Genomic DNA, 26,668 nt, shown 5'->3' with positions numbered 1-26,668 from the left:
GTGAAAGGTTTATGTTTTGTAAAGTTGCTTGGAACACAAGGTAATTAAGAAATCTTGGTTCCTTAATTAAAATGGAAGATTTTGCAGTTTGACGGTTTTTTTTATGATTTTTATTTTATTTAAGATGATCTTCTAGTGATATAATATCTTATCTTTCGAAGAAATTAATTGCATCTTGTTAAAAATTAAATTTACATGAATTGTTTTTAAATAATGTCCTAAATTTAATGACAAAATAATTTTTATTATAAATCATAAAATATAAATTATAAATTATAAATTATAAATGGGTACTAATTGAAAAGCAACTTTTCTAACGATATAGTTTTAAAGACGTTCGTATTTATTATTTTCTTAATATGTATATATTTTTATTTTTAAATAGTTAGTTTAAAATGAGAAGAGTATTTATTCTCATCATCATTTGGATTGACTTTTTTAAAGAAAGAATTAAAAAACTATTTTTATATAAAATTATAGGTTTTATTAGGATTTTTTTAAAAATATTTATAACTAAAAAAGCAACGTTCTTGTTATTTTAACTTTTAAGTAAGCAATATATTGTTTTCTGAGAAAACTAAATTTTAAAAATAGTTTAATGAAAAGTGTATTTAAAAAATTAAAATTAAAATTACTTCTTAAATTTTTTATCTAAAGACAAAATTACTTTTTTGATAAAAATATTTTTAAAAAATTAGAAATATTTAAAAAAAAAGTTAATCCAAACTACTACGTTATTGATATAACTTTATATATATATAACAATCCTTCTAATTTAAATTTTTACTTATGATATGAATTGTAGTCATAATAATTCAAAGCTCCTTAGACAAATTTATGACTTCACATATATACTCCTAAATGTACAATGATAAAGATCAAATAAGAAAATGCGAGTTACGAATTCTAGTAATCCTTAATTATTTGTATTCAATTCATGGACTAATCTTGTTTAATTTTATTGGAAAGAATTTTTGTTACAGATATACTGAGGGTAGCTAAATGAATGCTTTTTAGTGGAACAAGGATTTCAGAAAAATCAGTCATGTTGAAGAGATGCATTACAACTATAAAAGTTCAAAGTTCACAAATTGATAAAATTGTGAAAGAATAGAAAAAGAAAAGAAAAAATAAAATTTTTAGTGATTGTTGATTAATTGAATTGAATTGTAAATTATGAAGGTAAAACTAAATATATATAGAATATTGGCTTAAGAAAGATAAAAACAAATAAAGAACTAAAGATAAGATAAAGAAAAGATAAGATAAGATAATAAAGACTAAAATTATAATTGAATTTATGTATTCTGTTGGGCTTAATTTGTAGGACACGAGACTTCTTTATTATTGTCATAGGCTAAAGTGGAAGAGTAGTTTAGTACAAATTATTGTTCATATCACAAAATTTTATTTCAAAGTTTTCTTCTCTTTATTTTTTTATCTACTAAAGGTAGAAACATTCCAAACAAGAAAAGATGATTATGAAAATGTTTAATTCACATCATTCAAATGAACAAGCTTAAGCTTAAGTAAGACATTTGATTCATCAGATATCCCCTACATCAAGATCTCATTGTTCACACTATACACAAAACTGATATTCAAATGCCTAAACAGTAATAAGTAGTCCAACTTGTTCATACAAAAAGCATTAAACAGGTTTTAGATACATGAAATTGAAAATACTGCTTCTTAGAAAGAAGCATAGCTACACTCATTGATGGTGTCAGTGATGGTGGTGTCTGTGTCACTGCTCCTATTAGGACTCTTCCCATTGTTGTGTCTCAATGGTGCACTTGCTGGGATTGACATAGAAAGTTTTGTGTTGGGAACTGTGCAAACTGTTTTCCGAGCTTCGGTTATCGTTGTCCTGTTCGCGGCAGAGTAAATCGGCCGAGAATTGGTATTGGCATAACGAGAAGTAGGAGTAGGAGTAGTGACTGGCTCATGATCTGTGGAACAACGCCTTTTAGCTCCTCTGTGCACGTGAGTGGTGCAATACTTCTGACCAGGGAGAACAGCACTCTTGCACCGCCACTTCTTGCCTTCTGTTCTCCGGCACCTGCCTGGTTCAAGCTCTGTACTGTTTGTGTAGTTGTGGTGTGAACTATTGCAACCAGAAACTTTAATCACAGTAAAAGAAAAACAACAAAGTTAAATCAGCTTTTCTAATGAACAAACTTCAACCTCATGATTAGTCTTGTTCTTAATTTCTTACATGTATAATTTGGATGTTGTCCTAAATCAGAATTAGTGCTATTGAAATTAATCCTAAAATATTCTCAAATAACAAAGCAAAAATATGTGACATATGCTCGGCGTTCGCAACTACTCTGCTGTTGGATTAGGTAAATCCCAGCAAAGTGCACTTTGTTGTTTAATGGCAGCTAACAACACAATATATTAAGTGAAAATATGTAACAGAAGTTGTTGCGAAGTCACGAATAGTACCTTGGAGAACACTCCTTGGGGAGAAGCCTATGCCGGCAGAGATGCAATTACTATCATTGGTAACACTTCCTTTACCACTACTCATAACACTGATACTGTAGCCGACACAGTTCTTGATCTGGTTATCTTTCTTGCATAAATCTCGGCTACTTCTGTTATCCGAAGCAACCGATGTCCTGTTGCCAAAGTTTGTTACCTTAGGTGTTGGAATTGAAACAGCAGATTTTGTGTTTGAGGCTATGGAAGTATGTAGCTTGCTACAAGGCTTTGTTATCGAATTTGGGAATAATACACCATTCCCCCTTGAGAAAACACCTTTGACAGAGAAATAAAATAAACACAATCACAACACAAGAATTTAACGTGGAAACTCCAATTACCGGAGAAAAAACCACGGCCGTTGTCAAATGACAACCAGAGAATATCACTATGTGAAAATTGTTACAACACATAGACTTCTTTCTCTCACCGGCACCCCAGTACACCAACACTCTCTCAAAGCAAATATCTAACTACACCTCACAACACTCTCTAATAAAAAGTACAGAGGAAAAGAAAAATCAGATACAAGCTTAAAGTGTTTCTGACTGGTGCAAAAACAAATGGAGAACTTAGCCTCATATTTATAGCCTAGGCCACCCACTCCATTTGCTATCCTGAGCAATGTGGGACTAATTCAACCAAATCCTAACAATCTCCACCTTGATTGAAATAGTCACACATCTTCAGCTTCCATTGTCAACACCGACAATTCTTTGCTGCCATTGTCTATACCGACAATCATAGTTCAGAGAACTATCATACTCCACCATGAAAATATACTCACTTGGAATTAGACCACTCCAAGCATTTCACCTTGGTACAGATCGAAACCTTGCTGAAAATTCATGGTGCAACTTCCAAATTGGCTTTTCCTGGAAGTTCTTCAGCCATCGACCTAACTCCGCCACACACCTTGCATCTCAACGCCAACCAATGCCCGAGTGCAATTGTGGACCCGATTGCCACAACTTATCCTTATCCATGGCAGTGCGGTAATACCATGAGGATACTTCTTGTCTTCTAGAGAACATCATCTTCTCTCATAGAGAGAGCAACCAGAGATCTTCTCCTTCAACGCCTTGTGCAAACCTGATTGTATCAACACATCCTTGACTTGTATTTGCCACAAGCCAAAATTGATTCTTCCATCAAATTTCTCTATTTCAAGCTTCGCAGCACTTGAATATCCTGACATTGTTGCAACCGTATACTGGAATAGTATAACTCAACTGTAGACCGTGCACTATGAAGGGTCCCCAGGAAAGAGAGGTGGGTCACAATGGACACACTTAAATACCAGGTCTATCCTTAGCCAGAACCTTTCCAAACTGCACTCTCACAGTGTCACACTGCCTTCCAGCAACAACAACAGCAACCAAAGATCAACCTCAAGCCACAGGACAAAATTCTTTTCTGATGTGGAAGGTCAGACTAGGCTGCAACCACAGAGCATACTAAGAATAAATCCCACCGAACCGAAGCTCTTGATACCACTTGTTGGGAATAATAAGTATGTAGCTTGCTACAAGGCTTTGTTATCGAATTTGAGTTAATAACTTTGGATGTTTCCACAGGCTTTCTTGAACGGTTCCGGCCTCTGTGCACATGTCATTCACAATACTTATGATAAGGTACTGTGTTCTTGCTGCACCTCCATTTCTTTCCATCGGTTCTTCTACACCTATTCGGTTCAGGATCCATCATACTTCCATAGTCAAAACATTGGTAGTGATTGTATTCTCCTAAAACAGAAATGAACAAAATTAGCAAATTTAGAATGTCTCCATAAAATCTCACATTCTTGGCATAAAAATTAGCAAATTTAGAATGTCTTCACACCTAAAATAGTGACTTGAAGGTGCAAACTGAATTTTAATTCATTTCAACAAACTTGGCAAAACCATGTTGATATATTACATTTTAACATGTTTTTTAGTCTTAAAACATGATTTGGCTTAGAATAGAAAGTAGTGATTTTGGTCGGAATAAACCATAGTTTTCAAATTATAAACCAAACATAACCTGAAACTATTTCTAAATTCTTGAAATAAAAAGCACAAAACAAAACTTTATCATTAATTAAGTCCAAATGAAACAATGAATTCATTCCAAGGCAATCTAACATGAGGTACTCTAATAAACCACCATCCAAATTAAGGTAATGAATAAAAGGGGAAAGGGGAAAGAAACTAAAAGTTCAAAATAACATAGACATATACCTATAAGCAAACAAATCAAACTCAAGAGTTCACCTAAATTCATGAAAAGTAAACTTGAATAGTGAAACTCAACTTATAAACTTGATGTTCAGAACCAATGGAAGACGGAGCAAGTTGATCGGGACCCTTCTCAGGAGCCTTTGAAGAACTCGGGGCATCTTCTGATCGGGGAGGGGATTCCACTATCCTCTGCCCCCGAGTCTTCAGCTCGGATTCGGAAACAGGTCGGGGAGGAGAAACAATGGCCCCATCAACCACGATCTTATCAGGATCCAGAGGAGAAATATCCAAGTCTGGAGCAATAACCCCGACCTGTTCCTTGAAGTTCCTCCATGCCTCCTCGGCTCCCTCAGCAATGGAGTCCTCCAGATCCAAATAGGCCTCCCGACATCTCGCTAACTCCTTCTTCAGGTCCACGTGATCCCCAAACAAACTTATATAACTCTGCTCCGCCTTCTCCTTCAGGCCCTCCACCATGGCGCACTAGCCCAGCAACTTCTTATCCCTCTCCCGGAGACGATTCCTCTCCTCCTTCAACTTGGCGACCTCCACCTTCAACCGCTTTTCCTCTTCTTGATATAAGAAAATTCTCCCCTCTAGCTCCTCAACCTTCAGGGATGAACCCAAAGAGCTGAGGGGAGTCTTTTCAAAAATATCCAGAAGCTTTGTACACACCCCGCCGCCCTGACACTCCCCTGAACCAGAATATTAAGGTGGTTTCGGATGGAAGCATCATCCATACTTATACGAGTATGAGGATAGATATGATTCCGAACAAACTGAGGCGCATTAGACTTGGCCTCACCCTCAAAAGAAGAGCCAGACTCTAAAGTCTTGCACTTCTTCTTCTCTGGCTCAGGGGAAGATCGGGGTGGAGGGGATGGAAGAGAAGAGGCTGAAGAGGATATAACAATAGGTTGGGAGGGGGTCCCCAAGTTGTGAGGAGAAGGAGGAGGGGGAGGAGGAGGAGGAGAGCCAGCAGCCCTGGCAGCACCAACCCTCGCGCGAGACCTCGATTTGGACTCCTGAACTCTCTGATAGGACTCTCTAGAATTCTTCTTCGTCATTTCTGCAAAAAACCATTAGGAAATAGAAGAATCAGCATACAAGTCGGAACAAACAACTCGGATGTTAATCAGGTTGGAAAACAGCAATAAAACGAACAAAAAATGTAAAGTTACCTATCTGGGCCTGCATAAAGGTCGGAGACCCCTGGAGGAACTTTTTCGTATCAAGATATGGGGCTCTCCCCCACACTTCTCGGAAAAACCCCACAATGGCCGCCTCCACCTCATCCAGGGCATCCAAACTATATTTTTCCACTAGAGAGGCCTCCAACCAGTACAGGGGAAAGCGAGGAGATAAATTTTGATCCAAAAAAAAGGGGTGGTGACCCTCTACAGCTCGAACTTTAAAAAAGAAATTTTTGAAATCATGAAAGGATTCATCGAAGAGAGTAAAAACTCTCCGGCCTTGTATAGCCCGGAAAGACACCCACTGCTGCTTGTTATGTTGCCCACTGAAGGGCTTGGTCATGTGAAAGAGAAAAAAGAAAATCCAAAAAGGTCGAAAAATTTAGTGCATGGCTGATGAATTGATAAATTTTCAGAAAACCTCAGGAGTTGGGGTGAAGCTGGGTAGGGAAAACACGACAATGAGATAAAACGGCTATCTCGAAGTCGGAAAAGGAAGAAAAACACCCAAACAGGTGAACAGGCTTTCATACATAAAGAAAAAATGAGGGTCTGCGTCAGATGCTCTCCCAAAACAAACCCGATCTTCCGGATCTGGGGCAACCAGTTCGTACTTCGGCTCGTCCTCATCAAGAATGCAGACTCTGTGATGAGTACAGAAATCAGTAAGATAATCGATATCTACCAGAGAGCTCTCCCCTAGAACAGTGCCATCAACCCGTGATGAAAGAGACTCTAGGATAGACATCTTTTTTAAAAAAGGGTGACGAATCCTACAAAGAAAAAGAAAAAGAATCAAAATAGGGTCTCTGAGGGTCTGAGGCAAGTTTTTCAAACCAGCAGAATCGCTAGAACTACGGTCAACACTCCTCTAAACAAAAACATGCAAATAATAGCATTTGTAAAAGAGGAGAAGAGAAAAGAACTGACCTTTACTTCCGAAGTAACAGGTACAACAACAGTTGACCAAAGAAAAACGAAGCTTTCTCCAAAACAGAGTGTGTGAGTGAGAAAGTTTTCAGAAACAAAACAAGGGAAGAGAGGGAAAAGTATTTATAAACATGTTAGCGGCATAAAGCTGAAACGACGTAACCATTTAAGAGGTGCACCGTTACCAATGTAACTGTTCCCCGCGTGTAAATGCTCAAACCCCCGAAGAGACGCGACGTTTGATTAGACGCGACGGTTGCAAAAACTTAAATCACGTCGGTTCCTGAAAATCACGTCGGTTCCTCAACACGTCGGCTAGAGTCCCAAGCTGCATACTCGAGCCCAACTCACAAAGATTTTGGACTCGAGTAGGGGTACTGTTGATACCCTGACCCAATGACCAAGTACAGATCCAAATAATATAAAAAGGCCCAATCCGTGAGGTTGATCTTCCCCCGCAACCGACCTCCTCGTAAGGGGTCGGCTTCAACGCAAGGAAGTCGGTAAAGAGGGTTAGCTGGCAGATAACACTCATTCAAATAGGTAATTGCCCCTAGAATCTCTCAACCTACTTCCAGGAGCCATATCTCAACTTCCCTTAGATAAAGGGACGGTTATCCCCCTTAAAAGGTGGAACTACTTCAACGGTGGTTATTAGTTCACCACTATAAATATATTGACAACCCTCAGGTATCACTAAGTCCCAATACATTATAAACCTGCTTAGTCCCTTACTGACTTAGGCATTTGAGTGTCTTTGTAGGTACCACCCCCATTTTCTCACGCGCACAAGTCGGACGGAGGCCTAAGAGCACAAACCTACTCGGAGGCTTCCATCTTCAGACGATTGGGCCAATCTAACGAGTCCAGCCCACTAATCTCTGGTTACCCATCGTAACACCAATTACTTGTGTACTCTACAATTTGCGTAAATAAATTTAATATTATTGTTCAATAGCAATCTGAATGTTCATTTTTTATATACTTTAATTGCTTTCTCTTTAATTAAGATCTAAAAATTTGATCATCATAAAAAGATATATACAAAAAATAATTATCATATAATTATGTGTATATACATGTATTATTTTACATATTTTTAATATATATTTTGTATTTTAACATATATTTTATATAGTTAGTTGATTTTCACTGCATAAAGCATGATTGAAAAATATAATGAGATTTATGTTGTAATGAAATAGTTCGATCTAAACCAAATAATCAAATCTAGTCCGTCGCAATTGATTAACCTCGTATTAATAATTAAACAAAAATTAGAAACGTTTACAACATAGGTGTCGTGGTGTAGTTGGTTATCACGTCAGTCTAACACACTGAAGGTCTCCGGTTCGAGTCCGGGCGACGCCATTTTGTCTTACTGTTTTCTTCTTTCCAAAACTCTTTCTTACTTAATCTCAGTTCTTAGTCATTACTCATTATAGATTGTCAGTTGATTTGGCTCAACTTTCAGCTTGGAAAACATATAATGAACTTGGGTCGAAGTTTTTACACTCACTCAAACATGAACACCAGGTGTTCGATCATATTCCTCACCCAAAAGTTGCATCGATTAAGCGTTCCATGCTTACCCTTTTGCACAACAACCTTCCCTTTCGTGCCCTATTTGTATTCAAGACCCAGTTCCAGCTGTGTTCGCTCGACTGTGTTGATGAGGTCGGTGTTGCCTTGGCTCTCAAGGCTTGTCAAGAAGAGCTGAAACTTGGGTGCCAACTCCATGGTTTTGCAGTGTCCAGCGGGTTCATTTCGTTGGTCACCGTGTCAAATTCACTGATGAAGATGTACTGCAAGTCAGGGAATTTTCGGAAGGCCTTGCGTGTGTTTGATAATTTTAGTTGCCCTGACATTGTTTCTTAGAACACTGTGCTTTCAGGGTTTGAGGAGAACATAGATGCTTTGAGCTTGTTCTATGCATTCAAATGGGATCGTGTTTGATCCTGTGACATACACCACTGCTCTTGCCTTTTGTTGGGGTGATCATGGGTTTTGTTTTGGGAGCCAATTGCATTCTCTTGTTGCAAAATTTGGATTTAATTGTGAAGTTTTCGTAGGGAATGCTCTGATAACCATGTATTCAAGGTCAGGGAGTTTAGCTGAGGCTAGGAGGGTGTTTGATGAGATGCCCCGGAAGGATTTGGTTTCATGGAGTGCTATGCTTTCGGGTTATGCTCAAGAGGGGGAATGTTATGGGCTGGAAGCAGTTTCACTGTTTGTTAGCATGGTTAGGCAAGGGATGTCCCTTGACCATGTCTCGTTTACAGGTGCAGTTTCAGCTTGTGGTTATATGAAAAACTTAGAGCTAAGGAGGCAGATACATGGTTTGACACTTAAAGTGGGGTATGGAACACATGTTTCGGTTTGCAATGTGTTGATCTCGACTTATTTGAAGTGTGAGGTCGGCAGAGATGCAAAACTAGTTTTTCAGCTGATGAATAATTGCAATGTAGTCTCTTGGATGACAATGATTTCAATTGAAGAAGAAGATGCAGTGTCTCTTTTCAATGAGATGAGAAAAGATGGTGTATATCCAAATGATATTACATTTATAGGACTATTGCATTCTATTACACTCAATAATCTGGTGGTGGAAGGTGAAATGATTCATGGATTATGCATCAAAAGCAGCTTCTTGTTGGAACCAAATGTCTCCAATAGCTTTATTACCATGTATGCCAAGTTTGAATCTGTTCAAGAATCGAATAAAATTTTTGAGGAGGTTAACCATAGAGAGATAATAGCATGGAATTCATTAATTTCAGGGTATGCTCAGAATAGCTTATTCAAAGATGCTTTCCTTACATTTTTGGCTGCAGTGAATGAGGTAAAACCAAACCAATACACTTTTGGCAGTGTCTTAAATGCTATTGCTGCTGCTGAGGATATATCTTTGAAACATGGGCAACGATGCCATTCGGAATTGATCAAACGTGGGTTAGACACTGATCCGATTGTTTCAGGTTCTCTGCTTGACATGTATGGCAAGCGTGGGAGCATAGCCGAGTCTCAAAGAGTATTTGACGAGACACCTAGAAAAAGTGAGTTTGCTTGGACTGCAATAGTATCAGCCTATGCTCGACATGGGGACTATGAGTCAGTGATGAGTTTGTTTAAGGAGATGGAGAGTGAAGGAACCACTCCTGACTCCATCACTTTCCTTTCCGTTTTAGCTGCATGTTGTAGAAAATGCATGGTTGATGTAGGCCATAGAGTCTTTGACTCCATGGTGAAAGAACATTCAATTGAACCAACTCCAGAACATTATTCTATCATGGTGGACATGTTAGGTCGCGCAGGACTGCTAAATGAGGCAGAAGAGTTGATGCACCAGATTCCAGGAGGACCTAGATTGTCAGTGTTGCAAAGCTTGCTTGGTTCTTGTAGAATACATGGGAATATAGAGATGGCTGAGAGGGTTATTGATAGGTTGGTTGAAATGGATCCTGCGAGTTCAGGTTCGTATGTATTAATGGCGAACTTATACGCTGAGAAAGGGAAATGGGAGAAAGTAGCTGAAGTGAGGAAACTTATGAGAGAGAGGGGAGTGAAGAAGGAAGTTGGGTTTAGTTGGGTGGACGTTGGTGGTATTAATTCCTTGTATTTGCATGGTTTCTCTTCCGGGGATAAGTCACACCCAGAATCTGAGGATATTTGTAACATGGCAGAGTTTATTGGATTGCAAATGAAAGTTTTGAAAGGGAGCAAAGCAAGGGAAGGAGACTGGCATCAGGAATAGCAAATTCCAAAATAAACTGGAATTTGTGATGTATTTTGCAGTTGATATTTAACCTAATCATGTTCACTCTAAAGAAATCGAATCTTGTATTTTTCTCTTTTACCTTAACATAAATAAGGATTAGACAGGAAATTCTATACATACTGACTAGTGACTATGAGTACTTGACTTCTGATTCATAGAATCACTTTGATAGTGTAGTCAGTGCACATCACTAAACATGTTTCCGAGATATGCAAGTGCATAGAATCATATTCATGGAGTGCAATGCTTGTTTCTGAAAATGCTCTTTGGAATGAAATGTGTAGTGTCTCAAATATTCATTAATCATGTATTTGTATGAATCCGTGTCTTTTGCTAGTCTTCTAATTTTTTCAGCAAAGAAATTTCCAAGCAGCACAAAACAATCATCTTCAGTGATAAGAATGTTTTAAGTTAGAGCATAGCTTATAGTTTGATATCTTTGCTAGATGCATGTGTTTTGGTTTCTTATAGATGCATAGTCTTATTTTTTGAACATCAAGAATCAACAAAAACCTTGCAACAACTATACAAAACAGACTTTGATATAGCATCTATCTATCTATCTATTCTTATATATAAAAGTTTAATACCTAAGTTTTTCTATATTGTGTTTAAGCCATATTTTTTTTTCTAACGATGTCATGTTAGTAATTTTGTTTACTTGGCAAAATTTGGAAATCAACCAATCATCTTCTAGTGAAAGATTTTAAAAAAATAAAAGAAATTTTTTTTATCTATTATTATTCAATTAAAACATAAAAATACTAATTAAATACAATAAATATATACATTAAAGGTGTCATAATAATAATAATAATTATGAAAATTTTCATTTACAAATATTAAAATTTTACAACTTATACATGTTAATACTCTTACTACTATATTATTTGTCCTACTTATGCATGCTACATAAGACTCTATTACTTTTTATTTCTTAATCTCTCATACCAATTATCGAAAACTCTTTCAAGTAAGTTTAAATTTGTCACATTTTCTTACTAAATACGTTCAAATATATATTATTATAAAACAGAATAGTTAAAGTTTGGAGGGAGGTGAGGTGGGCAAGTCCCTTGCATTCCAACATCAACTGTGAGAGACTCCAACCTTCCTTTGGGAGGCTCTTCACACACACGCTGTATTCATGAATGCTTCAAAGCTCACCAGTTTCTCGCTGTAGCTGATTTGAAGATGGGGGGAATAGCACTCACTGGAAAGTGGAAACCATATGTGGGAGGAACAATGTGAGATGTGTAAATATTTGAGGCAACTCTGTTGCATGTGCTTAATGGCCTCCAATTGATAGTTCACGCAGTAAAGGAGGTAGCACAGATGAGAATAACATTGATGAATATAAACAATGTCATTGATGCTATCATAATAATACTTACAATTGTTTCAAGTCAATTCCAAATTAACTACAATCAAATACTACTCAAAAATTAAAATTGACCAATATCAGAAAATTTCTCCTTCTTCCAAATCCTCACTAAGAAAGTTGTCGTCTTCAAAATCTTCTTCCCTAAGAACCAAACCTGTGAGGTTCTTCAACAATGGATTTTCCTTTGTGCAATAATGTGTCAGTGAATGGCCACACAAGTTTTCCAAATCCTGAAAGGACTTGAAAGCATCATCAAAGGAAATTGTTCTCTCCATCTTCTGCAGCATCTCCCTCTGTTTCTTCCTTTGCAAGAAAACTCTGTTCTGTTGTGCAGCTTCATTGGTTCTCTTCTTCTCCAATATCAATTTAGCTTTGGCAATAGCAATTGAAAAATCTGAACCAGAAATTTGTTTCCTTTTCTCCCCTGCATTCGATTTCAAAGGCTTTGAATTTGGCTTTGGCTCTTCTTTCTCTAACTTGTTTTCCTTCTCAGCTACCCATCTTCCCTCCAAATTCTTCCACTTTGTCTCGAAAAGATCGCTTAACTTCGCTGCGGTTAGATGAACTTCATGCCCTGAGGGGTACTGGGACATGACATTGCGAAACACCATTCTGATATCAGTAGCAAATTGATCAGTTTTGTTGTACAAATTGTTCCATAACTTTCGCTGAACCCTCTCCAAATCCATCAAAGCCTTTCCTTTCTTGAAATACACTCCATCTGGATGAACCAATAGCCTTTTCAGCATTACTGAACACTGCATATTCTTGAATCCATCCATACCCGAAGAACTTGGTTTCTTCTTCTCTTCACGTTCCTTCACTGCATCAGTAGCAGTACCCTTCTTCATCCTAGGATTTTCTTCACTCTTTTCCACCTTAGCTCTCTTGTTGGCACAAGAATCAAGAACAACTCTGTTACCGTTGTTGTTGTTGCTGAATCCATCAACGTGGCTGGATAATTCTGAAGAGGAAAAAACTCTTTTTTTGGATACCCTTTTGTTGGCAACATCTGAAGATTTCTTGGGAGGAACAAAAGTTGAAGACTTTGGAACACACAACATCGTACTCAGTAGAATGCAACACTAACAGAAAATTCTTGATTAGATGAAAATAGAAAACCCCTATCGAGTGAAAGGTTTATGTTTTGTAAAGTTGCTTGGAACACAAGGTAATTAAGAAATCTTGGTTCCTTAATTAAAATGGAAGATTTTGCAGTTTGACGGTTTTTTTTATGATTTTTATTTTATTTAAGATGATCTTCTAGTGATATAATATCTTATCTTTCGAAGAAATTAATTGCATCTTGTTAAAAATTAAATTTACATGAATTGTTTTTAAATAATGTCCTAAATTTAATGACAAAATAATTTTTATTATAAATCATAAATTATAAATTATAAATGGGTACTAATTGAAAAGCAACTTTTTTAATGATATAGTTTTAAGGACGTTGGTATTTATTATTTTCTTAATATGTATATATTTTTATTTTTAAATAGTTAGTTTAAAATGAGAACTGAGAAGAGTATTTGTTCTCATCATCGTTTGGATTGACTTTTTTGAAGAAAGAATTAAAAAACTATTTTTATATAAAATTATAGGTTTTATTAGGATTTTTTTTAAAAATATTTCTAACTAAAAAAGCAATGTTCTTGTTATTTTAAGTAAGCAACACGTTGAGAAAACTAAATTTTAAAAATAGTTTAATGAAATGTGTATTAAAAAAATTAAAATTAAAATTACTTCTTAAATTTTTTATCTAAAGACAAAATTACTTTTTTGATAAAAATATTTTAAAAAAATTAGAAATATTTAAAAAAAAAGTTAATCCAAACTACTATGTTATTGATATAACTTTATATATATATATATATCAATCCTTCTAATTTAAATTTTTACTTATGATATGAATTGTAGTCATAATAATTCAAAGTTCCTTAGACAAATTTATGACTTCACATGTATACTCCTAAGTTTACAATGATAAAGATCAAATAAGAAAATGCAAGTTAGGAACTCTAGTAATCCTTAATTATTTGTATCCAATTCATCGACTAATCTTGTTTAATTTTATTAGAAAGAATTTTTGTTACAGATATACTGAGGGTAGCTAAGTGAATGCTTTTTAGTGGAACAAGGATTTCAGAAAAATCAGTCATGTTGAAGAGATGCATTACAACTATAGCAGTTCAAAGTTGACATATTGATAAAATTGTGAAAGAATAGAAAAAGAAAAGAAAAAATAAAATTTTTATTGATTGTTGATTAATTGAATTGAATTGATTTGAATTGTAAATTATGAAGGTAAAACTAAATATATATAGAAAGCATTGACTTAAGAAAGATAAAAGCAAATAAAGATAAGATAAGAACAACTAAAGATAAGATAAAGAAAAGATAAAATAAGATAATAAAGACTAAAATTATAATTGAATTTATGTATTCTGTTGGGTTGAATTTGTGAGTCACGATACTTCTTTATTGTTGTTATAGGCTAAGGTGGAAGAATAGTTTAATACAAATTATTGTTCATATCACAAAATTTTATTTCAAAGTTTTCTTCTCTTTATTTTTTTATCTACTAAAGGTAGAAACATTCCAAACAAGAAAAGATGATTATGAAAATGTTTAATTCACATCATTCAAATGAACAAGCTTAAGCTTAAGTAAGACATTTGATTCATCAGATATCCCCTACATCAAGATCTCATTGTTCACACTATATACAAAACTGATATTCAAATGCCTAAACAGTAATAAGTAGTCCAACTTGTTCATACAAAAAGCATTAAACAGGTTTTTAGATACATGAAATTGAAAATACTGCTTCTTAGAAAGAAGCATAGCTACACTCATTGATGGTGTCAGTGATGGTGGTGTCTGTGTCACTGCTCCTATTAGGACTCTTCCCATTGTTGTGTCTCAATGGTGCACTTGCTGGGATTGACATAGAAAGTTTTGTGTTAGGAACTGTGCAAACTGTTTTCCGAGCTTCGGTTATCGTTGTCCTGTTCGCGGCAGAGTAAATCGGCCGAGAATTGGTATTGGCATAGCGAGGAGTAGGAGTAGGAGTAGTGACTGGCTCATGATCTGTGGAACAACGCCTTTTAGCTCCTCTGTGCACGTGAGTGGTGCAATACTTCTGACCAGGAAGAACAGCACTCTTGCACCGCCACTTCTTGCCGTCTGTTCTCCGGCACCTGCCTGGTTCAAGCTCTGTACTGTTTGTGAAGTTGTGGTGTGAACTATTGCAACCAGAAACTTCAATCACAGTAAAAGAAAAACAACAAAGTTAAATCAGCTTTTCTAATGAACAAACTTCAACCTCATGATTAGTCTTGTTCTTAATTTCTTACATGTATAATTTGGATGTTGTCCTAAATCAGAATTAGTGCTATTGAAATTAATCCTAAAATATTCTCAAATAACAAAGCAAAAATGTCAAAGGCATGCAAAATATGCGACATATGCTCGGCGTTTGGCGTTCGCAACTACTCTGCTGTTGGATGAGGTAAGTCCCAGCAAAGTGCACTTTGTTGTCTAATGGCAGCTAACAACACAATATATTAAATGAAAATATGTCACAGAAGTTGTTGCGAAGTCACGAATAGTACCTTGGAGAACACTCCTTGGGGAGAAGCCTATGCCGGCAGAGATGCAATTACTATCATTGGTAACACTTCCTTTACCACTACTCATAACACTGATACTGTAGCCGACACAGTTCTTGATCTGGTTATCCTTCTTGCATAAATCTCGGCTACTTCTGTTATCCGAAGCAACCGATGTCCTGTTGCCAAAGTTTGTTACCTTAGGTGTTGGAATTGAAACAGCAGATTTTGTGTTTGAGGCTATAGCAGTATGTAGCTTGCTACAAGGCTTTGTTATCGAATTTGAGTTAACAACTTTGGATGTTTCCACAGGCTTTCTTGAACGGTTCCGGCCTCTGTGCACGTGTCGTTCACAATACTTATGATAAGGTACTGTGTTCTTGCTGCACCTCCATTTCTTTCCATCGGTTCTTCTACACCTATTCGGTTCAGGATCCATCATACTTCCATAGTCAAAACATTGGTAGTGATTGTATTCTCCTAAAACAGAAATGAACAAAATTAGCAAATTTAGAATGTCTCCATAAAACCTCACATTCTTGGCATAAAAAATAGCAAATTTAGAATGTCTTCACACCTAAAATAGTGACTTGAAGGTGCAAACTGAATTTTAATTCATTTCAACAAATTTGGAAAAACCATGTTGATTTATTACATTTTAACATGTTTTTTAGTCTTAAAACATGATTTGGCTTAAAATAGAAAGTAGTGATTTTGGTTGGAATAAACCATAATTTTCAAATTATAAACCAAACATAACCTGAAACTATTTCTAAATTCTTGAAATAAAAAGCACAAAACAAAATTTTATCATTAATTAAGCCCAAATGAAACAATGAATTCATTCCAAGACAATCTAACATGAGGTACTCTAATAAACCACCATCCAAATTAAGGTAATGAATAAAAGGGGAAAGAAACTAAAAGTTCAAAATAACATAAACATATACCTATAAGCAATCTAATCAAACTCAAGAGTTCACCTAAATTCATGAAAAGTAAACTTGAATAGTGAAACTCAACTTATAAACTTGATGTTAAGGACCTAAACTTATAAACTAAGTTAATTCAAGATTTTGAAAACCTTGCCAACAAGGGTGTGACATCATGATAGAGGCATATTATGAGTGTGACCAACCATATTCTACTCCTAAAGAGAACACTAGTTGGGAGAACAAATCCAACTTAAATCTAAAAATATCCAAAAATAATATATAGGTTTACACAGATATATGTATATATTGAAAAGGGCCTTATCAGAAATACTCCAAAAAAAAAAAAAATAGTTACAAACCTGACATATAGCTTGGAAATTGCTTATGAAAAACACCAAAGCCAGAACCAAAGGGTAGCACAAGGTGATGATGAGGGTGAGGGAGAGGAAGAGGAAGAGGAAGAGGGAGATTATAAGCAAAGTAGTTGAAGGTAAGAACTTGATGATGAAGCTCACGCCTTTGAGCTTCTGTGAACAATAAACAACAGCACCTATCTTCTTGTTGTTGCCATGCTTTGTTCATAGCAGGTTTTCTTATTGCTCCTCCTTCTTCCTCTTCTGCTCTCTTCAGTGTTTCAAAACTTGTTGTGTTCTTCTTCTCTTCTTTGATCACTCCAACACCACCACCACCATCCATCTTTTGTCCCATGTCAATCTTCTTCTGGGGTCCACCTAGAAAATATAATAATGAACAAAAACACCAGAAGAAAACACATAAAAGTGAGAAAAGAAAAGAAAAAGCACAAAAAAACAACATGGGGTGGAAGAGAAAAGAAACCAGAAGTGTTGTGTGAAGGGGGAACAGCTTCAAGAGACTTGGCTTCCATTGTCACATTCACATAAGGAAAAGGAGAAACCAAAAAAGTGTCCCTTTAAAATCTTTCTTTCTTTTTTCAGTATCAATTGAAAATGTTAAAATCAAAAGTAGTTTTTTCATAAAGAAAGAAGTGACAGTAGCACTTGTTCTTCTTTCTTTATTTCCCGTGATGACTCACTCACTCTACTGAGTACACTACTGACACTGTAGATAGAAAGTGAAGTGAGAGAGAAAGTGGAAAACAGAAGTGTACAGAACAGATAAACATTATCAAGATTTTGATCCCATTAATTAATTTTTATTTCAGACACATTTAATTATTCATTTATTGTATTCGGTTCATTGCAAGTGAACATTTTAGCATTGAAAAAGTGGGAGTTTCTGACAAATATTATTATTATTTTAGGGATCATGAACATTTCCTATAGTTGATACTTGATAGTCTAAAGTAGTTTTAAACTTTTATAATGTGATCATATGTTAATTAAAATCATAATTTTATTTAATCACCACCTTCATTTTTGGATGAAACTTTATATTTCTATCAAAATAACATTACTTTTTTCTTATTGCTTTTGCTTCTGTTGATTACTAATAAGAATCTAAAAAAGATCATTTTTTTATTTTTCAGAATTGAAAAATTAAGAAAGAAATAACACCATTTGCAATTTTTTTTTATCAACCGCCATTTGGAAATTTTTTGTAGTTTGTTTCTAATATTTTGACAGAATTTGGTTCCTTAATTGGGTCTTAAGTCTTTAACTTTTTGGTCATATTGGGCCTGAAGTCTGAAAACGAGAAGCCCAAATCATTCCCCCAAAAAGTAGAAAAACAAGAACATGTCCAAAAATGAAAAATGAAAAAAAAAAATCGAATATTAGTTCCAGAAGAATCTAGCAACTGGCTATCGGAGTAGCACCAGCGCTTGATAGTTCATAGCGCATTGAAAGTTGAAAACTTCCCAATCCCAGGTCTCGTTTTGCCGTGATTTTCATCTTCTCAAACATTTCACACAAAATGGTGAGTTGTAATAACTTGGAGTACTTTCGTCGAACACCTTGCGTGCGTGCGTGCATAGTTATATATATTATGTGAATGTGAATCTCACTCACTTTGGTTGTTGTTGAAACTGTTTATTTCAGTCGGTGACTCTGCACACAAATCTAGGAGACATCAAGTGCGAAATCTTCTGTGATGAGGTCCCAAAAACTTCTGAGGTAACTACCCTTTCAACCCCTTCAATTTGTGTTCCTTTCCTGTCTTAGTTTTAGTAAGATTAATCACAATTTGCTGGTTCACGCTATTTGATACTTATTTTGCTATAAACAAGTTCCAAGTTTCGAGTTGCTGATAGAGAATTTAGAGAAAGTAACCAATTTATTTAAGGGTAGATTGCACTGAACTCTCTCATAAGGATAGGTGATATTACACAATACAGACTTTTATTTGTAAAATAAGCACGATACTGAGGTTTTTTCACTTTTTACCTACTGAAAATCTTATCTCGGAATTTTTTTCCAAGAAGTTAATTTTGATGTAGTGTAAGGATGTTTCATACGTGCATCATCCAATTATGTAACATCATGGTAGCAAAAGTCACTACCTTTTACATTGACTCCATGAATGGTCATCCAAAAAAGAAGGATGTGATTGGACAACTATCTTGGTGTCTAGAAGTTTAACGTCGTCGATATACCAAAATTAAACTCTTTTTCCCATGCAAAATTTTCAAGAATGCAAAAATATTCCATGAATCAAACCTTCCCTAAGGGGGAGGTTAGTATTGGCATGACAAATCAATGGGTGTCGTGTGTAATATCGCGCAATCATTTAAGAAGTTATTGTGAATGAAACTACCTCCGTGTCACTTGTGTTTGTGAAGTTTAATAATGATAGTTTAGACTTAAGGATAGCCAATTTTGTTCTTGCATGAGGTGAAGGTGATAATTGGTTGTTTTTGTTGAAGGATGCTGTGACCTAACAATTTCAAATATTGTGGGTTTTATGTTTTTTTTTATTTATTCAGAACTTTTTAGCATTGTGTGGGAGTGGTTATTATGATGGGACTATATTTCACCGCAACATCAAAGGTTTCATGATTCAAGGGGGAGACCCAACCGGTACCGGGAAAGGGGGTACCAGCATATGGGGAAAGAAATTCAATGATGAGATTAGGGAATCTCTTAAGGTAAGTTCAGGCTCTGTGCTAATTACTGTGAAGCTATGCCATTGGTGTTATGCTTTCCTTTTGCTTCATGTTGTCAATCTGTTTTACTTGTTTTGAGTTTAAATCTCAATGCTAATGTTGGAACTATAGAATTCGGTTGTAGAAATGGCGTATTTTGTGATCTTATGATGAATCGAACATTACTAAGTACTTCATTTTTTGTGTTTCCTATCAAAGGACATAGATAATACCATCTATGTTTGATGATATTAAGGTTACAACGGAGATATACTGTTAGCAATAGGATCCATAGGAGAAAGTTTGTGCAAAGTGACTTGTTAACATTACTTCAAGCAATTTCTTCTTGTTCAAGGCTTATTTCTTACAACTTTTATCATATTTGAAAAAGTCATAACCTAGTTGGCTTCCCTTAGCTTATCAAGACCTTCAATGTTTAGGTGTATGAAATATAGTTGTTATATTGTATACTTGAAATACAGTTACTTTCGTGAAATCTCCGCAAGATGTGAAATTACCAAATGCCCCATAATTGATATAAATTGAATTCTTGGAAATTAGAATACAAGATGGAGCTTTATGTTATTTTCTTTTAAATGATATTATTTTTTTATAATGAATGTATTATGGATAGTTGTGTAAGTTGGATTGGTTTATGTTATGATTGTTAATTATTATGTTATGGTTTTTTTTTTTTTTAGATTATTATTTTCAAAATTTTCAATTAATATCCGTGAATACCCGCGGATATCCGTCTTCCCACCAGAGACAAATAAATGGGGATGAGGAGGGGACGGGGGTGCATTTCTCTTAATGGGGACGGGGGGGCGGGGACCATTGCCATCCCATAAAGAGATGACAAAAATATCCATGGAAGCGGGTACCCACGGGGATTACCCGCGATGGGGGGTTAAATGGGGACTCGTGAAATCCCCATGAGGAAGGGAATCCGCCCCGTGAATAAATGGGGACGGGGATGGGGGTAGAGGTAGAATACCCCACGGGGACTCCCAATATCCCCGAGAAGGTGGAATTTACTAAAATGTCATCACTTATATAAAAAGTTATAAGTTATCATGGTAGATATTTAATATTTGTATTAGATTATGTTAATTGTGTTTGGAACTTTGGATTGTGTTGTTTTGTGTTAAACTTTGTTGAATTTTTGAAAGATTGTGTCATGAGTTTAGTGTTAAATTGTTTTAAAAACACTTTAAAGACAATACCCAGGAATACCCGCGGATATCCGCCATCCTCGCGGAGACAATTAATCAGGGACCCGTGATGGGGATGGGGAGGGAATGGGGGCATATTCATAAACGTGGATGGGGAAGCATGAGAGGGGTACCTGCCCCCACGGGTATCCATTAAATATTCGTGGAGGCGGATTCCCTTCCGTGGGGATTTTGCGAGTCCCCATTTAAGCACTATCCATTGGGTGGGTACCTCTGCCCCTGTTCCCGTCCCCTTCTCTGTTTATTCACGGGGAGGTCCCATCCCTGTTGGGGTTCTGGGTCTCCATTTAGATTTTCGTCATGGATAATTCCCACAGGTACCTGTTTTGACATGTTTTTTTGGGGGTTGACATAAACATAGTGGGGCATTTGTGATTTATATATTGAATGCTAATTATTGACATTTCTCTTCAAAGCATGATTACAATGGCCAACACATTGCCCTTTTCTATATTCCAGCACAATGCAAGAGGAATATTGGCAATGGCTAACAGTGGTCCAAACACTAATGGAAGCCAGTTCTTCATAACTTATGCAAAGCAGCCACATTTAAATGGACTTTATACAGTATTTGGCAGAGTAATCCATGGATTTGAAGTTCTTGATCTCATGGAGAAGGTACCTGATTCTTATGCCACTGCAAATTTGCTTGTAGAAGCTAAGGCTTAGCCTTCAACTTATATCATCTTGGCTTGATAGAAAACTCAACTCAGAAAAGCAAATCATGGTAAACAATTATTAATATATACTTAACATTTATGTTGTGCAGACTCAAACAGGAGCAGGGGACCGTCCACTTGCCGAGATTAGGCTCAATCGAGTCACGATACATGCTAATCCGCTTGCTGGTTAAGTGGTTAAACTTGTCTCAGCAGTTCTTATTACAAGAATAGGGAGGGTAAAGGGAATTCTTAAATACTCAATTTTAACCAATTTCTTGACCTCTGATTAAGAGAAATACAGAAGTAAATTGTGCATCGAGTTAATTAACATGTTTGTGAGATATGAACAAAGGCATGTCGATAGATACATTTTTCAAGGATTAGTGTAAAAATGATCATGTTTCTGTAATGTTTAGGACCAAGATTCTCTTGTATTGTGTGTCTTTCTCTTATTTTCTTCTTTTATATGGAATGTCCATGGCTTTTAAGTGTTACAATCTCATCTTGTTTGCATCACCAAGCAAACTTGTACAAAGATTAATGAAAGAGGCTATAGAGATTTGTATATGTAATGTCAAACATGATTAGAATAGAGTTATCTTAATGATAGATCTGCTTTGGAATTTTGTGAATCGAAGCTGAATCACTCGTTGGCATAATTTAAAAAGGTTTAGTAGGAAAGAAAAACTATATATATACAAAAGGAAGTTTTATTCAGGACTAAAAAAAATAATATAAGGAATACAATTGTCTATTAATATTTGAAAGCAATGAATTTATCTTTATCTAAAAATTTATTCCCTATTACTTTGTCATTCAGATTTTTTTAGAAGAAAAATCATTTTCTTCATTCAAAGGAAAAAAATTGTATACGGATGAATTTTGTAAAAAAAACAAAGAATTTATCCCATATTTTTCCCAACTAAAGATAAATTTATGGTTTAACTAAAAATATTCTAAAGATATTTATCAAGCAGACAATTTTAATTGGTTTTTATTTTTATTATTTAGTTTTGTTTTTATAATTTTTTATAAACTATGAAATCAAGTCCTTGTTTTCAATAACTTTGAATAACACATGGTAGGGATATTTATTAATAGAAGAATGTTAATTTATTCTACGTAGAGTGAGTGAAACCCCATAATGGTCCCTTAGATTGAGTCCGTGCACGAGCGGGACTGAAAATCCTAGCAGAGAAAGAGTACGTACTCCGTACTCAGAGAGAATGAGAGAAGGAGAGAGCGGGAACGAGTGTTTGAGGGCGAAACACAGTGAGGATGGCGGCCATGCCGTCGGAAGAGATAAGGGGGAGAGTGTGGGTGGGGGTGCATCCGGTGTCAAGGAGGGTTTTTCACGAGGGGGTTTTTCAAATCCTACAAAGATCTCCTTTAGAGATAAAGTCATTGGTCCAGAGAAATCGAAGGCGTTTGCACTTGCAGGATCTCTATCTGGGGATAGTATAGCCACGGTGGTGGGCAAACAGGGCGATTCCCAACCTCCATGTGTAAACTTCACTGAAGAAGCCAAGCTTTGTTTGGCAGAGCCTTATCGAGAAGCTTTAGTGATTAAGGTTCTTGATAAAAATTATAGTTACACAGCTCTTTCACACAAGCTTCGGATGGTTTGGCGCATCAAAGGTGGCTTTGATCTGCTTGATGTGGGGTTTGGGTACTTCATGGTAAAATTCGATGCATGTGAAGATCGTGAGAAGGTCATGCTTGGTGGCCCGTGGTTGATTGAGGGGCACTATGTTGCTGTAAAACTGTGGGATATAGATTTTCGGCCATGTGAGCAATCCTTCGGGTCTACGCTTGTATGGGTTCGGATTTCGGGGCTCCCAATCTGGTGCTATCAGGAACAGGCCATGATGCGTATTGCTTCTGCAATAGGAGTTCCCATCAAAGTGGACTTAGCCACTAAATTGGCTGAGAGAGGACGATATGCCCGAGTATGTGTTCAAATAAATTTAGGACTGCCAGTGATCAAGCATATCATTGTGGAAGGCGTAACTCATGTAGTGGAGTATGAAAGTTTAAATTTAATTTGTAATTCTTGTGCACGTTATGGTCACGATATGGCACAGTGCTTGGGTAGAGACTCTAGGGAAGGAAAGAGTGTTGATTCCGATGCCACCAAGCCACGGGATGGTACAAAGGCAGTGCCACATCCTGAGACCAAAATTCACAATTCAAATGAAGTAGAACCTAATGTGGTAGGTGGCGTTACTGGCGAGAATCCTGCATCGAATTTGCAAGAAGATTTGGAGGCTAATAATTTGGAAGGAAATAATGTTGAGGAGGCTTGCATGCATGATGAACCAGGCTGGGAGCAAGTTGTGAGGAAAGGTAAAACCAAGCTGGGTCAGAAGCAATCTAACAAGGTCCAAAGAGGCATTCAATCCAGAATCGATTCGGGTAGAGTAATCAGGCCCACCATTCACTTCTCTCACACGAATGGATCAAGCTCCTATCGTGCTAGGGTCGGGTCACGAGTCAAGGTCGGACACAGCGCTTCCCGTGTTGGTGAGACGTCGATCTACTCAACCCGATACACCCCAGTGCCTTGCGGGTCCTCTCTCCGGAAACGACCAAGGCCGGGGTCCCTACAGAGCTCGCCAGTTGAGAAGAATGGAGGCACGGTGGTGGAAGCATCGTCATGTCTTCCTGCAACCGTGAAGGAGGGTGTTACCGTGGCGGTTCCATTGGAGAAGGAAGGCGCATTGCCGGCTGTTACTGCGTTGGTAGGCGGGATTAAGGAGATATTCCAGGGAGATCTGGCAAACCTGAAGGTCACGGGAGTCACTTCCGCTGGGCAAGCCTCGGTTGGAGGTTGGTGAAGCACTTTGATTTCCTTGTTTTATATTTTTATATTTTATATTATGGATAGTTTAAATATAATAGCTTGGAATATTAGGGGTGCTTCTAATAAGTTAGCCCGGGTGAATTGTAAAGAGCTGGTTAGGAAATTTAAACCTGTAATTTTTATTGTGGTTGAAACTCACTGTCCTTTTCAACACTTGAAAATGTTCTGGGAAAGACTTGGTTATCACCCTATTGGTATAGTGGAGGCGTCAGGACACAAGGGGGGTATTTGGTTACTTTCTGCAATACAGGGTGTTCACTGTAAATGGGTTGATGCTTTCGATCAGTGTGTTACAATTGAGGTTCAGGTAAATAATGTGATTTGGAGGTGCAGTGGTATCTATGGTAGTCCTCAATTTAATACCAGAGTTTTGCTATGGGATTATCTTGTTACTCAGTCTTCGTCTTTCTGCGGGCCATGGATTGTTCTTGGTGATTTTAATGAAGTACTATTCTCTCATGAATCTAAGGGTTGCCTCTTCTCGAGTCATCATGCAGATCGGCTTGCTGCCTCTCTAGGGGATAGTAATCTGTTTGACTTGAAGACTATTGGAAGACAATTTTCTTGGTACAGAAGGGTTAAAAATGGTGTTGAGGTGGCGAAAAAACTTGACCGGGTTTGTATCAATAGTGGCTGGCTATCTCTCTTTCCAGAGGCTTACGCAGAAATTTTAAATAGGCTTCAATCTGATCATTGTCCTATCCTAGTACGCTGTACAGGTCGTCCCCAACCGAAAAAGAATAGACCTTTTCGGTTTATTGCAGCTTGGGCAACTCATCCGGGGTACAGAAATATTGTGAACCAGTCATGGCAGGCTGGCTACAGAGAGATGCATGGCAAGCTTTCAGAAGTGCAGAAGAACTCTTTGGAGTTTAATTCTAAAGTGTTCGGCAATATTTTCATTAGAAAATGCAAATTGGAGAGACAGATTAATTTTCTTCAGAAGCGACTTGAAGTAATGGAAGATTTGTCAATGCGGCAAAAAGAAAAACAGCTGATTGAGGAATTTAATAACACGCTTGTGCAGGAGGAACTTCTATGGTTTCAAAAATCCAGAGAGCAGTGGGTAAAATTTGGGGATAGAAATACCAAGTTCTTTCATGTCCAGACTCTTGTGCGGAGAAAGCATAATAAGATTCATGGTCTCTTTCTTCAAGACGGGGTGTGGGAAACGGACCCGGATGTCCTTAGAAGGGAAGCTGAATCCTTCTATAAACGCCTATTCTGCCAGTCGGAGGATGTAGACTTAGGTTGTCTTGGTGATGTGCCGCTGCCTTCCCTGAATGATGAAGCCTGTTGTAGCCTCACAGCGCCAGTTACTCTGGAAGAAGTTAAGTCGGCTGTTTTCAGTATGCATTCTTTTAAGGCGCCGGGCCCTGATGGGTTTCAGGCTTTCTTCTTTAAAGAATACTGGAAGATTGTTGGTTTTGATGTTTGGACTATGGTTCGTCATGCGTTCTCTGGTTTGGATATGGATCCAAGGATGATGGAAACTCTTGTGGTTCTTATTCCGAAGGTAGAAAACCCGGTTTCCATGAAGGATTTCCGACCAATTAGTCTCTGTAATGTGGTTTACAAAGTTATAACGAAGGTCCTGGTCAATAGACTTCGTCCTCATCTCAAAGAGATTATTGGGCCCCTTCAAGGAGGGTTTATCCCGGGGAGAGGAACCCCTGACAACATCATTGTAGCACAAGAGGTTCTCAATTTCATGAAGAAGACAAAGTCAAAGAAAGGCACCCTGGCCTTTAAGATTGATTTGGAGAAAGCGTACGATAGAGTGGATTGGGGATTTCTGAAACAAACCCTGGTGAGTTTTGGCTTTCCTCCTCCGACAGTCAATCTGATTATGCGTTGTGTCACTGCTTCCTCACTGTCTATCCTCTGGAATGGGGATAGATTAAATAGCTTTACTCCGAGCAGGGGTCTTAGGCAAGGAGATCCTATATCACCGTATCTGTTTGTGTTGTGTATGGAGAGATTGTCATGTTCTATTAATCAGCAAGTTGATAAGGGCTTGTGGAAGCCAGTTGCGGTTTCTAGAGGGGGTCCAAGAATTTCTCATTTGATGTTTGCCGATGATTTGCTTCTTTTCTGTAAAGCTGAAAAACAGCAAGTTCAAACTGTAATGGTAGCTTTGGAAAATTTCTGCAGAGCCTCTGGGATGAAGGTTAATGTGGAAAAATCTAAAGAGCTATGCTCCAGGAATGTTTCAGCGACAAGAAAAGAGATTTTCACTGGAGTCTCCTTCATCAGATTCGTTCAGAACTTGGGCAAGTATTTAGGGGTGAACCTTAATCA

At 37.0% G+C, this 26,668-nt stretch overlaps 4 protein-coding genes and 1 non-coding gene across 6 annotated transcripts; 3 read left to right on the top strand and 2 right to left on the bottom strand.

Annotated features, from left to right (window-relative positions):
- Nucleotides 1-1,504: 1,504 nt before the first annotated feature.
- On the bottom strand, nt 1,505-5,189 carry LOC110269310 (uncharacterized). Its single transcript, XM_088506182.1, has 3 exons — nt 4,808-5,189; nt 2,452-2,766; nt 1,505-2,123 (listed from the first exon to the last, which is right to left on the bottom strand). Exons 1-3 carry the CDS (start codon nt 5,187-5,189, stop codon nt 1,693-1,695), a joined length of 1,128 nt encoding a protein of 375 aa, XP_088362308.1. The 3' UTR covers nt 1,505-1,692.
- Nucleotides 5,190-8,132: 2,943 nt separating this feature from the next.
- Nucleotides 8,133-8,206, top strand: TRNAV-AAC (transfer RNA valine (anticodon AAC)). The gene has a single exon. It is a non-coding gene; the product is annotated as a tRNA-Val (tRNA).
- A 43-nt stretch (nt 8,207-8,249) lies between these two features.
- On the top strand, nt 8,250-10,813 carry LOC107627837 (pentatricopeptide repeat-containing protein At4g32430, mitochondrial-like). Its single transcript, XM_088505391.1, has one exon. The coding sequence runs from the start codon at nt 8,766-8,768 to the stop codon at nt 10,587-10,589; it is 1,824 nt and encodes a 607-aa protein (XP_088361517.1). The 5' UTR covers nt 8,250-8,765; the 3' UTR covers nt 10,590-10,813.
- Nucleotides 10,814-14,633: 3,820 nt separating this feature from the next.
- LOC107625990 (growth-regulating factor 9) lies at nt 14,634-17,664 on the bottom strand. Of its 2 annotated transcripts, XM_016328746.3 has the most exons (4): nt 17,384-17,664; nt 16,906-17,277; nt 15,615-16,091; nt 14,634-15,261 (listed from the first exon to the last, which is right to left on the bottom strand). In XM_016328746.3, the coding sequence occupies exons 1-4, from the start codon at nt 17,430-17,432 to the stop codon at nt 14,831-14,833; spliced, it is 1,329 nt and encodes a 442-aa protein (XP_016184232.1). In that variant the 5' UTR covers nt 17,433-17,664; the 3' UTR covers nt 14,634-14,830. The 2 variants fall into 2 exon arrangements, with proteins under 2 accessions (XP_016184232.1, XP_088360101.1); XM_088503975.1 differs by having other exon boundaries at nt 16,906-17,512.
- On the top strand, nt 17,552-22,136 carry LOC107625989 (Cyclophilin-like peptidyl-prolyl cis-trans isomerase family protein). The gene is made up of 5 exons (XM_016328744.3): nt 17,552-18,442; nt 18,565-18,639; nt 19,449-19,610; nt 21,302-21,460; nt 21,612-22,136. Exons 1-5 carry the CDS (start codon nt 18,440-18,442, stop codon nt 21,693-21,695), a joined length of 483 nt encoding a protein of 160 aa, XP_016184230.1. The 5' UTR covers nt 17,552-18,439; the 3' UTR covers nt 21,696-22,136.
- Nucleotides 22,137-26,668: the final 4,532 nt, after the last annotated feature.

This window comes from Arachis ipaensis, chromosome B2 (assembly GCF_059453495.1).
Source record: "Arachis ipaensis isolate K30076 ecotype BB chromosome B2, ASM5945349v1, whole genome shotgun sequence".
Taxonomy (NCBI): Eukaryota; Viridiplantae; Streptophyta; class Magnoliopsida; order Fabales; family Fabaceae; genus Arachis; species Arachis ipaensis.
This window is presented reverse-complemented; position numbering and strand designations above follow the sequence as displayed.

Coding starts and splice junctions, on each gene's coding strand:
- LOC110269310 (XM_088506182.1), bottom strand. CDS start 5,189: ATGGTGGAGGGCCTGAAGGAGAAGGCGGAGCAGAGTTATATAAGTTTG. Junction 2,767..4,807: donor ACTTGCTCCGTCTTCCATTG/GTTCTGAACATC, acceptor TCTCTGTCAAAG/GTGTTTTCTCAAGGGGGAAT. Junction 2,124..2,451: donor CCCAAGGAGTGTTCTCCAAG/GTACTATTCGTG, acceptor CTGTGATTAAAG/TTTCTGGTTGCAATAGTTCA.
- LOC107627837 (XM_088505391.1), top strand. CDS start 8,766: ATGCATTCAAATGGGATCGTGTTTGATCCTGTGACATACACCACTGCT.
- LOC107625990 (XM_088503975.1), bottom strand. CDS start 17,362: ATGTTGTTTTTTTGTGCTTTTTCTTTTCTTTTCTCACTTTTATGTGTT. Junction 16,092..16,905: donor ATTTCCAAGCTATATGTCAG/GTTTGTAACTAT, acceptor TTTCTGTTTTAG/GAGAATACAATCACTACCAA. Junction 15,262..15,614: donor CCCAAGGAGTGTTCTCCAAG/GTACTATTCGTG, acceptor CTGTGATTGAAG/TTTCTGGTTGCAATAGTTCA.
- LOC107625989 (XM_016328744.3), top strand. Junction 19,611..21,301: donor AGATTAGGGAATCTCTTAAG/GTAAGTTCAGGC, acceptor TCTATATTCCAG/CACAATGCAAGAGGAATATT. Junction 21,461..21,611: donor TTCTTGATCTCATGGAGAAG/GTACCTGATTCT, acceptor TATGTTGTGCAG/ACTCAAACAGGAGCAGGGGA.